This window comes from Camellia sinensis, chromosome 10 (assembly GCF_055761805.1).
Source record: "Camellia sinensis isolate YWXY chromosome 10, ASM5576180v1, whole genome shotgun sequence".
Classification (NCBI taxonomy): domain Eukaryota; kingdom Viridiplantae; phylum Streptophyta; class Magnoliopsida; order Ericales; family Theaceae; genus Camellia; species Camellia sinensis.
The window spans coordinates 174541058-174556233 of record NC_138970.1 but is presented as its reverse complement, the minus strand read 5'-3'; the positions used below and the strand labels follow the sequence as shown (position 1 = coordinate 174556233).

The 15176-nt window shown below is 30.3% G+C and overlaps 1 protein-coding gene across 2 annotated transcripts; it reads right to left on the bottom strand.

Annotated features, from left to right (window-relative positions):
- Positions 1-7644: 7644 nt before the first annotated feature.
- LOC145801444 (protein SIEVE ELEMENT OCCLUSION C-like) lies at positions 7645-13240 on the bottom strand. 2 transcript variants are annotated; one of them, XM_082892854.1, is made up of 7 exons: positions 12874-13240; positions 11847-11954; positions 10758-11203; positions 10439-10551; positions 9912-10039; positions 9121-9609; positions 7645-8484 (listed from the first exon to the last, which is right to left on the bottom strand). In XM_082892854.1, the coding sequence occupies exons 1-7, from the start codon at positions 13057-13059 to the stop codon at positions 7858-7860; spliced, it is 2097 nt and encodes a 698-aa protein (XP_082748980.1). In that variant the 5' UTR covers positions 13060-13240; the 3' UTR covers positions 7645-7857. The 2 variants fall into 2 exon arrangements, with proteins under 2 accessions (XP_082748980.1, XP_082748981.1); XM_082892855.1 differs by lacking the exon at positions 10758-11203 and having other exon boundaries at positions 12839-13205.
- Positions 13241-15176: the final 1936 nt, after the last annotated feature.

Sequence of the window (15176 nt, the reverse complement as noted above, 5' to 3'; positions counted from 1 at the left end):
GTGTTGGTACTCAGAAAATATATCCCCACACATAGCAATCTTCTTTTAAAAAAAAAAATATGCAAGAGCATTTTCAGCAGTAGCAGACTCGCTCATGATTAAGTATTTTGCCTCATATGAATCTTGCTAGTTATCAAAGGCTATCTAAACATAAAAAATCAATAAGTGTGTTTGGTTTCAGTTTTTTTAAAATTGAATTTTTTGTATTTTATGTTTTTTTTTAATGAATATTTTTTAAATTTTAAGCAATTTTTTTACTTTCTTAGATACACTTTACTCAGATGTATCTAAATAGTGAAATATTTATGAAAAAATATTTTAAAAAATTAATAAATACACAAAAATAAAAAAAAAAAGTACTATTTTTTTTTTTGTATTTTTGGTATTTAATGAATTTTTTAAAGATTTTTTCACAAATATTATACTCTTTAAGTGTATTTATGTTAGGTTTGTTTAAAAATTTTAAAAAAAAATTGTTTAAAATATTTTTAAAAAAATTAGTGAAAACAAAAAAATACGAAAAAAAGAAAAACTAGAATTTTTTGAAAAGTAAATTCTGAATATTAAAACCAAACAGAATTCTCACTCTTTTTTTTGTTCTCTTTTTTTCCTCTTTCATTAAAATTCAAATTTAAACACAATAATAATTCTTGAAATAGTTAGCTAAATATAGAGTGTTTTTAGGAGTAAACACTTAATTAATGTGGTTAGCAAAAATAGGTGTATTTTTTGTGTACTCTTTTGCGCTTGCAGGGACGGAATTAATAAGAGACGGTGAGGGGTCATGGTCCCTGTCCAAAATGAAAAATTATTGGGTACTAATAAGGTACCAAGTGGCATGTCATTTGGTATCTTTTATTCAATCATAAATTATGTAGCCCCTCTCATATTTTCCAAGTACCTAACATAGATATAATAAGTCCTATAATCTAAACTAATGAGAATAAAGAAAGGCACCAAGTGATATTGTCACATGATAAAACAATGCTAATATGCTATGTTGTCTAAAACCTTCTTGTTATTACAAAAGGCCTTTCCTTAATTTATGAATATTGTAAACTTCATATTTCTTAATAAAACAAGCTTCTATGTACAAATGTGTTGGAACACCCAAAAAAAAACATAGCTCTGTTTTTTTTTTAAATTATTTAATACAAGCATAATTTAACAGTAATAATACGTTAATTATATTTCTTTTATCACATTTTATTTATCACTTGATGAAGCATGCTCATAATGATGATATAATATTAATCAGTATGTTTGGTTTAAATTTTTTCAATTGAGTTTTTATTTTTCGTATTTTTTATTTCTAGTAAATATTTTTAAAATTTTAAGCTTTTTTTTTTGCTTTTTTAGATGCATCTTACTTAGATGTATCTAAAAAATAAAATATTTGTGAAAAAATATTTTAAAAAATTAATAAATATACAAAAAATATGAAAAAATGTACTGAATTTTTATATTTTTTATATTTTGGTATTTAGTGAATCTTAAAAAAAAATCACAAAAATTATATTTTTTAAGTATTTATGTTAAATGTGTCTAAAAATTTTTAAAAAAAACTTAAAATATTTTTAAAAATTCAATAAAGACAAAAAAAAATGAAAAACAAGAAAATAAAATTTTTTGAAAAATATTTTCAAAAAACTCAAACCAAACAAAATAAATGAGATTCATATGAGACCCCATTGAAAACTTTTGAAATTTGAACCCACAAAAAAACAGTGACTTTTGATTGAGTTGACATATAAAAAAATAAAAAAAAAATCAATTAACTTATGATTTTTCTTTTATTTAATTGTTTAAGTTAAATATATATGACTTGGCTTTTGATTATGTTAAGACTAGATACAAAAAAAAATTTATGTATTATTTTAGTATCATATCTTGGTTATTTCTCATTATTGAATTGAAAGATAACAATACATAACAATCGATATTAAATATATATATATATATATATTCATACCTTAATCCCTCCGGAGTAAAAATTCTGGTTCCTCCCTGTGCGTGTGTGTTCTTTTACTAAACAAATTATTTACCAGTGTTGGAGAGTTGTTCTTATTATCAAAAAAATATGCACAGCTAACTTAGGCCTCGTTTGGCAATTGAATTTTTTAATTAAAAAGTCAAAAAATTATTAAATTAGTCAAAAAATCAACAACTCATATCAAAAAGTTAAAGATTCTCATTTCTCTCTACTTTTTGCACATCTTTTCGTAAAAAGCCAAAAATTATTCAAAACATTCTAGTTTTTTTTAGTTCATATTTTAGCCAAATAGCCAAAAAGTTACTAAGACATAATTTGGGAAGTTGGTTTTGGTGGGTTAGGGGCTGAAATAGCCACAAAAAATAAAATAGGCTATTTTAGCCACAAAAAACAAAACATCAAATCCAACTGATAATCATTACACTCCTCTCTCACAAAAAAAGTTTAAAAAGTCAAAAAGCCCTTCCCAAACCAGGCTTTTTAGCCCCAGGCTAAAATAGCCAAAAAGTTAAAAAGTCAAAAAACCAACCCACTTCTTAAATGAAAGATAAATTAACCTGTTCTTAAACGAGGCCTTAGAGGTAATTATGCCGAGTAAGTCTAGGTAGCTAGAAAATATACGTAAATTTTACTTTAAAAAAACAAAACATATGATTCAGATTTTTTGGTGAATATCTGATTTAGTCTCTGTTTGGGAAGAGATTTTTTAGGTTTTTTTTTGTTAAAATAGTTACAAAAGACAAAATAGACTATTGTACTCATAACAAACAAAATATCACATCTAACCCATAATCATTGCACTCTTTTCTCACAAAAAAAAAAGTCAAAAAAAAATCAAAAAGTCAAAAAATCCTTCTTAAACTAAATTTTTTAGGCCAAACTAAAATAGTCAAAAAAATTCAAAAGCCAAAAAATCAACCACTTCTTGGATTCATTGCAAGAATCAAATCTGAGAACCTAAACTTATTAAATTGTGTCTATTCACTTGTTTAACAAAATTTAAAATATTACTCCCAAAATTGAGGCCTGTATGCATGATCCTCGAGGCTCCAGAAAAAGTTGCAGCATAACCCAGCTCATTCAGGTGGGGTAGGAATTTTTTTTTTAGTTTTTTAGATTAAATTACAAATATACTTCTTAAGGTTTAATTAAAATACGAATCACTCACGTGATTTTAAAAATAACATTTCACCTTTGAGATTTTTAATTTCATAACAAATTATCTTTTTTATTAATAAATCATTATGTCAATTAATACTTTTTAATAATTTTAGAGATATATTTCAATTAATAATTTAAGTAATTTTATTATTGTATAGGAGAGTAATTATGAATTTTATTTTTTAATTAATTCCATTAAATAAAAAATTCTAACAAAATGGTATTTGTAATTTTCTAAATCACATAAGACAATTTATATTTTAAACAAATTTCAATAAATGTATTTGTAATTTATCCTAAGTTTTTTTTTTTTTAAATTTTAAAAAGTTAATCAGCTTGTTTGGTTCTATTTTTCCAAAAACAGTTTTTAAAAAGTTCTACTTTCTTATTTTTTGTATTTTTTTGTTTTTACTGAATTTTTTTAATATTTTAAGCATTTTTTTTTTACTTTTTAGACACACCTAACATAATACACCTAAAAAGTAAAAATATTGTAAAAAAAATCTTTTACAAATTTATTAAATACCAAAAATACAAGAATTCAGTACATTTTTTATATTTTTATCTATTTATTAATTTTTTAAAATATTTTTCACAAATTTTTTACTTTTTAGATACATCTAAGTAAGATACATCTTAAAAGTAAAAAATGTTTAAAATTTAAAAATAATTACTAAAAATATAAAAATATAAAAATTAAAAATTTTAATTTTCAAAAAATTTAATCCAAAAAATTCAAACAAAGCACACCGAATGTTTTTAATAACAACAATGATTCATCCCACTAAAAATATCACCACTAATAACACTAATGCATTAAAAAAGTAAAAAAAAAAAAAAAAATACAACTCCAAGACCAAAACATCACATCATTAATGGCGGGACCCACTGCCACCTAATTAGTGGGAGCATTAATTAGTGCTCCCAAGCATTTTTCTTTTAATAATAGCTAAATTTAGAGATTGTGCCAATAGAGGTCGGTTCAGTGGTAAGTGTCGTCATGCCTTACTTTGATTTGGATTTCACATCCCGTAGCCTCTTGAATGACGCCCTTATATTTATTCTAAAAAGAGGTCTTGTCCGGGGACGGGAGTTAGCGTAGCCAAGCTACCCCCTTTTTTGTCACCTAAAAAGAAAAAAGATTTGGTTTTCGTCCAGTCCAGGTCAAATTGAACCTTGCCATTAGGTTTGTGGAAGTTTATTACGGATTTTTTTTTGATAATCTGAATCGTTGAATGTATAAAAATCGTCAAGTAATATATGCCTATAAAAAATTATATTGATTAAATATCGATAACTATGTGATCAAAATAATTTTTTGTCAATCGCTAATTTGTTCACCGTCCTTTTTTTTTTATACAAAACTAATTTGATCATATAGTTATCGATATCCGATCAATGTGATTTTTATAAATATCTAGTACTCAACGAGTTTTACATATTGAACGGTTCAAATTATCAAAACAGAATCCGTGGTGGGCCTCCACAGATCCAGCGACACGGTCCAGTCTAATCCAACGCCAAACCCAAAAAAAAATAACTAAATGAAACCTACAGTTGCTATTGGATTGAACTTGCTATTGGGCCGAGGGTGGCATCTATGGGCAGGCCGGATCAAGTTCTGGGCAGGTCTATGTCATTTTAATTGGTGTTTAACTCGACATAGAGTTTAACTTAATTATTTTAATATTATTTTCTTAAAAAAATTAAATTTTAAGTTCGCTCATTATACTCGATATGAAAAATGTGGCAGACCCCAGTAAAACCGATCTCCAATGACCTCCCAGTGCCACGTGGCACCGGGTGATTGGAAGGAAAAGAAATATATATATATATATATATATTTTTGCCTATTGCGGGTGCCCCCACTGGGGTCCCTAGCACCACTGTTACTATTATTTGCATCTTATTTCCTTGATTTTGGAGAGTTATTAAATGAATTGGACCATTTTAATAATTGCTTGAATTTGGACTGTTGACTAAATATAAATATTAACAAGCGTTCTTAAGACATTGCTTAATATCAAGATTAGTGTGAAAAGTGCTTCGTAAATGAGTTACAAAGTTAGTAAAGTATTTTGAAATAAGTGAAAAAGTATCTCATATTTTAAAATTTTTGTCTTTTTATTATATCCCAAGAATATTTATTAGCAACACCCCTAATTAAATTCAAGGTAAATTACAAATACACTCCTGAGATTTGTTTAAAATATGAATTGCCTCTTGTGATTTGAAAAATTATAAATATCTTTCTGTAAGAATTTTTTATTTAACAGAATTAATTAAAAAAGTGAAATTTTTAACTGTGCACCTATACAATAATAAAATTATCTGAATTATTAATTGAAATAAAATTTTAACGTTATTAAAAACTGTTAATCAACTTGATTATTTATTAATAAAATGATCTATTTGTTATGAAATTAGAAATCTTAAGGAGCATAATGTAACTTCTGGAACCACAAGAAATAATTTGTAATTTAAGTAAATATCAGGAAATGTGTTTGTAATTTATCCTAAATTCAATTATAAATGAACGTGGCCCTATAGACCCAACTAGGCCCAACTATTGTGAATGGGTTCAACTTTGGAGGAGAGAAGTTAAACAGGTGACCTCCCATGTGTGAGGTGCTAGACTTGGAGATTGAACTAACTCAATAGTTGAAAAAAATAAAATAAAATAAAATAAAATAGTTTAAATAAATAAATAAAGTTAAAAAAAAACTAACTCAAGTTGGTTTTTTATTTTTTCTATAATAGAGATCGCAATATAGGATAGGGAAGTGTTGCTTGTGGTTAAACTTGAACTCTTAACCTCATAATTAGTAACAAGAACTCTAGGTTTTGTTTGGAAGAGTTTTAGAATTGTGATTCCAACTTTTGATTTGTATATGGTATTTAGTTGTAACTTTCAAATATTAATTTCACGCTCACTTTTGAAAATTCAGTCGAAAGTGAAAAAATTTGGCCATCCAATCATCCGGCCAATTGATTGGAACAGTGCAATATTTTTTTTTTTTTTTTTTTTTTTGCAATTGACACATGTTAATTTTTATATATTTAACAAAAAATATTTTTCAAAATTTTCTATGAGTTTTAATAGAATTTTGAGTTGTGTGTTTGGTTATGAATTGTAAATTTTGTATCAAACACCATATGTCACATCAAAAATTCTCCATTCAATTCAAAACCCATTCACCAAACAAATTTTTCACATTCAAATCATAATTTCAAAACTCACAAATTCAAAATATAATTCTATTCTAAAATCATATTTAGAAAACTCCACCGAACGCAATCATAATAACTAAACTAATTTGGTATTTTTCTTTTGGATCTGACTTCTCTCCAATCCCAAATCGAACTGGAGAGTACTATTGGGCCTGTGAGGCTCATCACGGGTCCCGTTTCGATAATCCGAATAGTTCAATGTATAAAACCCGTCAAATACTGCATGCCTGTAAAAAATCATATTTATCGGATATCGATAACTACGTGGTTAAATTAGTTTTGTATATAAAAATAAAAATAAAAAAATAAACGATTGACAGAAATCTAATCCGATGAAATAGTTATCGATATCTGATCAACGTAATTTTTTACAAGCATATAATACTTGACAAATTCTACACATTGAACGGTTCGAATTACCGAAACAAAATCTGTGATGGATCTCCATTAACCAAATAGTACCCAACAGTCTGATCTGAGATCGGAGCAAAGTTACTCCTTTTTTTTTCAATACCTAAATTTTGTTGAGAGAGAGAGAGAGTAGAAATGGACTGTACATTTTTTTTTTTTTTTTTTTTTTGGGTGTTGTATTGGAAACTTTTGTTTTTGCAGTGATTTATAGGGAAAAGGAAGAGGATTTGATTTGGGCGGCAGCTTGTGTTGTGCTCCTTGTTGGGAGCTCAATTTGGCTCATTATAAAAAATTAATTTAATCAGATATAATAATTATATAATTTAATAATATTTGTCTTAGAAAAAAAAAATGTAAACAACAAATATGATTTTGACAATAGGCATTTTAATTTTTAAAAGATAAATGTGATCAGTATCCGATTAATCTAACTTTTTGCACAAATTACTTGTTTTACAAATTTTACTAACCGAACAATTCAAATCATTCCAATAGGCACAGAGTGGACACCATAGCTCACAAGAGGGGCCGAGGCATGAGAGGTACTCCAAGTCCAAAGGAAACATAACGAAAAAAAAAAGATCGCTACAGTTTTATTATGATCAAAACAATTACAAAAGAGACACAGAGATAACTCCTACTCTTCTCAAACTATATATATATATAGAAACATGTCACGAGCAGAAACACTAAAAATACCTTTACACCTTAGTTCAATGTTCATGGTGATAGTGTTTTATATAGGTATTTTGTAGCTTTTGATTATAAACGTTTACAACAAACAACAAAATAGTTTATGAAACAAGTTAATTGCTAGAGAGCATCATGAAGACCAAAAAGGACAATCATTTTGCTAGCAAAAAATTGTAAACTTATTATTATTTTATAAATGTTTCAGCGCATAGTATGAGGAGGCACAACAATTTTTCTTTTTTCTCTTTTTTTTTTTTTTTTTTTTTAAGTAAAAGGTTCTATTATTCAAAAAAAAAAAACAGGAAGAGAAATTATTACAATGCAGCTCAAGACACGTACCCTTAGGTATACACGGCGGATAGGGCACCCTACTCAGTTCCATCACATTTGTAGACCACAAATTTCTCCAAGAGGCGCTTACATTTATCACAAATTATTGTGTCTTTCAATCCTTCAACAAATTGTATAATATTAGAGTGACTGCAAGGCTCAACAAGAAGAGGTGGTTCGATTGCAGTTGTAATCGCACCCACTAACCCTAACATGGCCACATTTTCTCCCCACACTGGAAAAAGATTCAAGCAATCCATAATTTTTCTCCCTTGAAGCTTCAAAGTCTCTGTCGAAGACCCTCTTCCCAGTAGTACCCAACCTTTTTCACTCTCATCATTGTTGTCCAGTAACTCTGACAATTGTTTTAGAATCTGATCTTTATGATCATCTGCATGTCCTAATCGGAGTTTTGATCTTCTCATGCTCTCCAACCGAAGCCAAAAAAAATAAATCTTCGTGCAAGTTAAAGAACTGGTCAGCTTTTCCTCGTACATGGTGGCTAAAATGTTTTTCATGTGTTCGTCACTCGGATTTTTCTTGCCAACATAGACCATCTTAAGCTGCAGTCCTGCACTTGTGACGTTCCTCATCTTAGCATTGAATTCTCTAATCCAATCTATGTTGTTGCTTCCATAAATGCAAATGTTTTGGTCCTCTTCTACCTGAAATCAATGTGTGATTGGTACAAAATTACAAAAAAACAAATCTTGAATAAATCAAATCTTTGTTCAAAGTGTTGATTTCACTTTTATTTCGTAATTTGCTGCTATTTTTTCTATTTCATTACTAAACTATAGATTTCATCTATTACAATTTCTTATATCAATTCATATAATCCAATTGGAGATGGTCCGTCTAAATCAATAATGGAAAGAAACCTGACTTAATGAGCAAAAAGTAATTTTACAATTTGGATAACTTAAATTAGACAACCAAACACACATCTTCTCACTCACATTTTATTTGACTACTTACATCCTACAACCAAACACTCACCTTCTTCTCCACCTCTCATTTCATAAGAGTGAGAAAGAAAAGTGAGTATATGGCTAAATGGTTTGAGTTAGTCAAATTTTGAAATGACTTTTTTGCCTATCAAATTGGGCTTTAACGGTTACTGACGATTGTCACCAATTGGACCACATTAACTAATATTAGAAACTCTAGGGAATAAATAGATCAAATTGATAGTTTAAGGATGAAATTGAAAAGATAGAGATAGTATAGGAGAAAATAGTGAAATTAACCCTTGTTTGAGTTAAGGATGCCTCAACATGAAAGTTGAATCGAAAGCATACCCACTTTGCTACCAGAGGGTCAATTCCGTCAAGTAATAGTTGAAGATTCCAAGTTTCTTCTTCCCATAGCTCATTTTCTCTTGAAGTAGAAAAGGGAAAGGCCATGGCACCCCAGATCAATGCCATGTCAATTGCATTTAAGTTCGTAACCATACCTTGTGCATCCAATACTACCATTAAGGGCTTCTCTTTGAAATCCCATGCTTGTTTAATGGATTTCACCACTATTGAGCTGAGTAACCAAGGTCGCCGAATTGAAAACCATGGTAATGAGTTTGATAAAAAATCAAAATTCTGTTCTTCTACATCAGTCCACGTATCCGATGATGGAATGGGAACCCATACAATTTCATAGCTTCCTTGTAAATTCACCCGGTGAGGATGATCAAACATCTGTTGCGCCAGCAAGAGTATCACTTCTATAGGGAGGAGCTCTGGCCTTGAAACCAAGAGTATCACTACCTTGCTTTTCAGTGCAGACAACCCAAGCTGTCAAATAAATCCAAAGCTCATTGTTATTTAGTTAAGTAAATGGCTAATGAAAGGATTAGAATGTTTCTGTTTTAGACATCCCAAAGATATAGTCCTATTGTATACAACAAAAATTGCAAATGAGCCTCTAGGGCCACAATCACCATGTCAACTTTGATCCCGACCACTCATGATTGGTCATATAGGAAAAAGTGCGACTTGAAGCGCCGGGAGTGAAAGTGCATTCAAGCAAAAATGGTTTTAGCTAAAGCAGGACAATCAACTGTGAACGATACTAGAAATTTCTAGAGACAACCTACCTTTGCTTGGGAGGAAGAATCCTTCAGAGGCAAGTTATCCTTCAAAGCAAACAACATCTCAAGCACCTCTTGGTTATCAATGTGGCTCTCCTTAAAGAGATCCATGAGTTTGTTATGCATCTTTGTCTCTATAAGACACATAAGGGTGAAAATAAGAAATTCAAAGTTGATAGTGTTAGGAATCGAAGAACACTTAATCAAGATCAGTGAGATACAAAAACAAAGAAGAACAAATAAACAAGAATTGTAAATCACATGCATACACAAGATTTATGTGGTTCACCCCAAAATTAGGCCTACCTACGTTGTTGCGGTTTCACTATGATCAGAAAGAGTTACAAGCGAGAGATAAAGAGAGGCTACCCTCTCAACGACATATATAAGACTTAAGGCTACAAATCACAAGTGAGAAAATACCCTTATTTCAGAATTTGGGTTAGTGTCCAATATTTATCAGGATCCACATTTTCCAACAAATAGTTCATTTCAGCATTAAAAGGCTTTCAAAGGTTATGAAGAACATTTACCTATCAGCTTATAACAAACATCCACTTGCCACCTGAGGTGACTGCTTATGGTGCTTAACCTACCCACCAAGCTTGAGAGCTCCCACGAAGCAATGGTTACTGAATTTGAATGCCTGTAAAAAAAAAAAAAAAAAAAAAATTATTACATCATTATAGCATACAAAATACCAGTCAAAAAAATTAATTATTCTTCATTGGAAATAAATTGAATTCATCACATTCATAATTATCTTGTGATCCCTTGAATATTCAATAGAAACGATAATAGTAGACAACAGAATTCAGCATGTGGTGACCAGATTGAAGAGAAGGAACATGCACTTGCACATTTTTCATGGCTCTCAAGTCTTTGATTTGGGAAGAGCATATCAAGGCACTTCTAATGATCCAGTAAGTAGCCATGTAGATCTGAGACTTTGTAGTGCCAATTGCCTCACCGTCTAGGATCACATGATTCACCGGCAATTCTTCGAACTCAATGATGCACTTTGTCAAATCTACAATCGTTTTCATCAACACATTCAAGACCTTAAAAAGATGCTTCAACAAGAACAAGTCCTTGGGCAACTGCTTTAGCAATGCAATAGATGCTGCCAAGGGATTGCAAGGGTAGAGCTGCATTATGAGCCAAAATTCACCATAGCTTGTTGCAAAAGCTGATAGCGCTAAAACTGCTTTTGCATCCCATCTGTAATGCCCTAGCATGTCAAACAAGACCATTGTCTTTGCATGTGGATTCCCACCCATGACGTAGTTGAAGAGTATCTGCAGTCAAAATTGGTATTATGCATCCATGATTCTATATGACACAGAATCCTCTGTTTCAAATTTTCCTTTTCTCCTATTCCAAAATACTCATAACTATTGGATCATGTTTCAGGATTTCCGCATCTTGAGATTCTCATATGATACAATATTTGTGATTGTTTTCAGACAAGGAAACAGAGATTTGGAGGTAGAAAATCCTTAGCCAATTCTATATATACATACAACAAAAATACCAATCTTGATCCTCTCCATTACATCATCAATGGTTGTGAAAGACTCACAAGATACCTTTATTTCATTCAAAAAAACAGTTCAGGAGAATTTAAAATTCAAAATAACATAACAATTGCATACTGTTGATTTGACTTTGAATGACATGTTGCAATCTTATGTATTGTAATGGAGATCTCCATTATAATCATGTAATGTAACTATCTAAATCCCAACAACACTATGTACCCTGCAAATACTCCAAAAAGATGTCCAGAATTTAAATGTGTATCAGATTTATTGTGTGACCATACACCAAATTTAAATCTATACCATAGATTCAAATTTTGGGTACTTTTCTGAATATTTTTTCTGGGTACATAGAATTCTAATACATATACATAAGACAGAGGGAGAGGGAGGAGATTACCCCGTGTGAGACTTTATAGATGGTGTGTCCCAGTGTTTCTTCTGATCCAACCACCTCAATGTTGCATATGTCACTCTTTGCAATGGCACCATCATGTGCATCAGAAACCTGAAGCAAGATCTTTGGTGCTAAGTAAACACTCGAAGTGGACTTTAAGCTATCCATTCAATTGTGCTTAGTAGTGTGTAGAATATTTGAATGCTGAGTTTTGTGACGGTAGTTAGTAACAGTGGGACTGCAATGAAAGCCTTGATGGTTAACAACTTTGATTAATCATGACCTACCAATTCAGACTGATTAAACATGCAAACCATTACAAATTCAGAAGCTGTCAATCCAACTTTCTTTGAATCAAATGAAAAACCATAAACTTATTCTCGTTTTCTTTGTTAACATCAGTTGTTCTTCATTCTACTCTCATGTCTCTGAAGTTCATGATCTGTATCATGGTGCAATATACTTTATTATGGCGCTGAACCCTTGAATGGAACGGTAACTCTTGGAACCTCAAATATGTCTTGCAGTTAACATTTCTGGTGATGCAGTACTGAAACAACCTCACCAGAAATGGAGGAAAGGCAATGTATGCCCACTTAACCCATGTTAGTGAGAGCCTCGTGCACTGAGTCACCTAGACCTTTTTAGTTTTTCAGATCATCAGCAGAGGTTACTGAAAACTAAATTTTCTAATGTCTAATTAAACACTACTATATGATTTATGTTAGTGTGCAAGACCATAGACATATAAATCATCAAAGACCATAGACATTGGTAAGGCTGTATACATATTGCCCTCTTCAAATCCTAATTTAGCAGGAGCCTCATGCACTGAGTAGCCCAGCTTACCTTAGTCTTTCACATCATCAACAGAGCCTACTGAAAAATTAAATTTTCTTGTTCCTAATTAAGCACCACAAAATGATTTATCAAGATCATTGACATATAAATCATTAAAGACAATATATATATATAGATGAATTTAAAAAAATTACAAGGCCATGGCAGAGGAAGAGGGTTGAATTAATACTTCAGATTTAGCATAAGACATGATGTTCTCCATTGCACGAAGCAAAAGCTCAGAATCAAGGTGACGACCATCAGGGTCGTGGGTGAGCAGAATCTGCTTTATTAAATCTTCATCTGGAGAAGATGAGGAATGCAACGGCTGGTTTTCACTTGCTAGGAAGTTCATGGCCAAAGAAAGTATAAGCATATAGACTTGGTTGAGAAGTTAATGGCCTTCTGAACATCTCCTTTTGCTTTATAGCTCAAAACCACAACACGTTCGCATACTGTTCTTAGGCAAATCATATTGTCATATTCTCTCCGTCAAACAGTAGCTGTGCAAACCTCTAACAGTCAACAGCTGAAGACGTTGGTATGCCGAGACAATCAAAAGTAGAGTTGAATGATTGAATCCTATTTCAGGCCGGAAAATGCTGTACAAATTAATAAAATTTTAAAAAATTTCTTGCTCGCAAATAAACTTTAGAATTTGAAATGGAAATCATTAAAATAATATGACATGTAGTAAAAATTTATAAAGTTGATCGTTTGTATAAAGCATTATTGTTCACAATAGTACCACAATGATTCTAGTGAAAAACTAAAGCCAAGTTTGGCATGTCCAGGGAAAGTCAAAAAGTCAAAAAGTTACTCAAAAAGTTAAAAAGTTAACACTATTCACCGAAAGTTAACAATTACGGTTGCACAACTCTCAATCCTAATTTTCTCCTACAAATCAATTTTTACAATTTTTTATTACACATTTTTTCATAAAAAGTCAAAAAGTTAACCCAAGCATCTATATTTTCTTTCTCAATTTTTTAGTCTAAAAAGACAAAAAGTGCAAACACCCCAAACAACCCTTAAGAAGAAGGTACCTGAGATTATATGCTTTGTCTTTCACATTTTACTAGACAATACATGAGTGAATAAAGGCCAAATAATCATTTCATGCGGACCATGTGCTATTTCTTGGGCAGCAATGTTACCCAAAAAAAGTGTCTAAATTTGAAATGTTGATCATATTAAAAATGAGACTCATGTCACATCAAATTTAAATCTATACCACACATTCAAATTTTGAGTATTTTTTTAAATAATTTTTGAAGTACATAGTATTTGTATTTCTTGAGTTATAAAAGCACACTATAATCATAAGAGCAATACCACAATCTCATTTCCATTAACCCAAATTTCTGAGGAAAAAAAAAAGAAAAAAGATAAAGATTGTCGTCCAGTCTTCTTGGAATGTAATTCGAGAGGACGACAAAAGCAAAGGTAGGAAGCGAAAAGGAGAAAAAAAGTCTCTTAGAAGTTTCACTATCATTTGCTCCAATGGACAATATTATGCATCTAGAAAAGCGTTTCAAAAATAAAATGTGTTGAATAAATTTATTTTATATTTCGGTTACTTTTCAAGATTTTTATTTTTTTTTAAATAAATAACTTTTTCGATGCCAACTAGTAGTAAGAATCACAAAAGCCGCAAAGAGCTAATACAGTTCATCATTAAAAGCATATCAAGTTGCTTTAAAATCTTGACCTTGAAGACAAACTTAAATGGCTATAAGAGCAAATGAGATTCTCGGGGACCTTATATTATATTCCATTTTCTTTTTACGTTGATTACTTTTTCCATTGCCATTATGCCAAAAGCAAAGCAACATTTCAATTCTCCATAAAATTTTTAAAAAATAAATAAATATTTAAATTCAAGACCAATCCCCTCACAGCTTAAGAAATTGGGTGATCACAGATATGAATATCTGAAACTCTTACCTTTTTTCAATGTCCTAGTCTTTAAACACTACACGTTGTTTATTTTCAGAGATAGAATAAAGATGTTTTATAATGAGAGGATTGTTAGTGAGGGGATTAAATAAAATTATATTTGTTTTGATGATAATTGTTGGTTTAGGAATTGCTAAATTATTTTTTTATAAAATAATAAAAAAAATAAATAAAAAATACAAAATCATTAAACATTAATGTTAAAAAAAAATGCCCAACATGTAAAAAATAAAAAATTTCCAAAAAAAAGTACAACAAATGAAACAATGATTTTTACTTAACAAAAAATATAAAAAATTAAACATTAATGTTAAAAAAAAATGCCCAACATGTAAAAATAAATAAATAAATAATCCAGTGGACTATTTTTCTAATACCACCTCTACCTCTTCTATCACAATCCCTTTTCCAAGGCCTATCCTAATACCACGGGATTAGAAATTCCCTTTCCATTTCTCAAAACAAATATGATATATAGTGGATCCCGTCTCATTATCAAATACCACATACACATATTCCGAGACTACAAAATAA

Bases quoted from the DNA above. Each gene is read 5' to 3' on its own strand.
- LOC145801444 (XM_082892854.1), bottom strand. From the start codon at position 13,059: ATGCTTATACTTTCTTTGGCCATGAACTTCCTAGCAAGTGAAAACCAG. The intron at 10,040-10,438 runs GTAAATGTTCTT...TGTGTCTTATAG, and splicing joins TGTTTGTTATAAGCTGATAG to AGACAAAGATGCATAACAAA. The intron at 9,610-9,911 runs GTAGGTTGTCTC...TTTATTTGACAG, and splicing joins ATTCTTCCTCCCAAGCAAAG to CTTGGGTTGTCTGCACTGAA.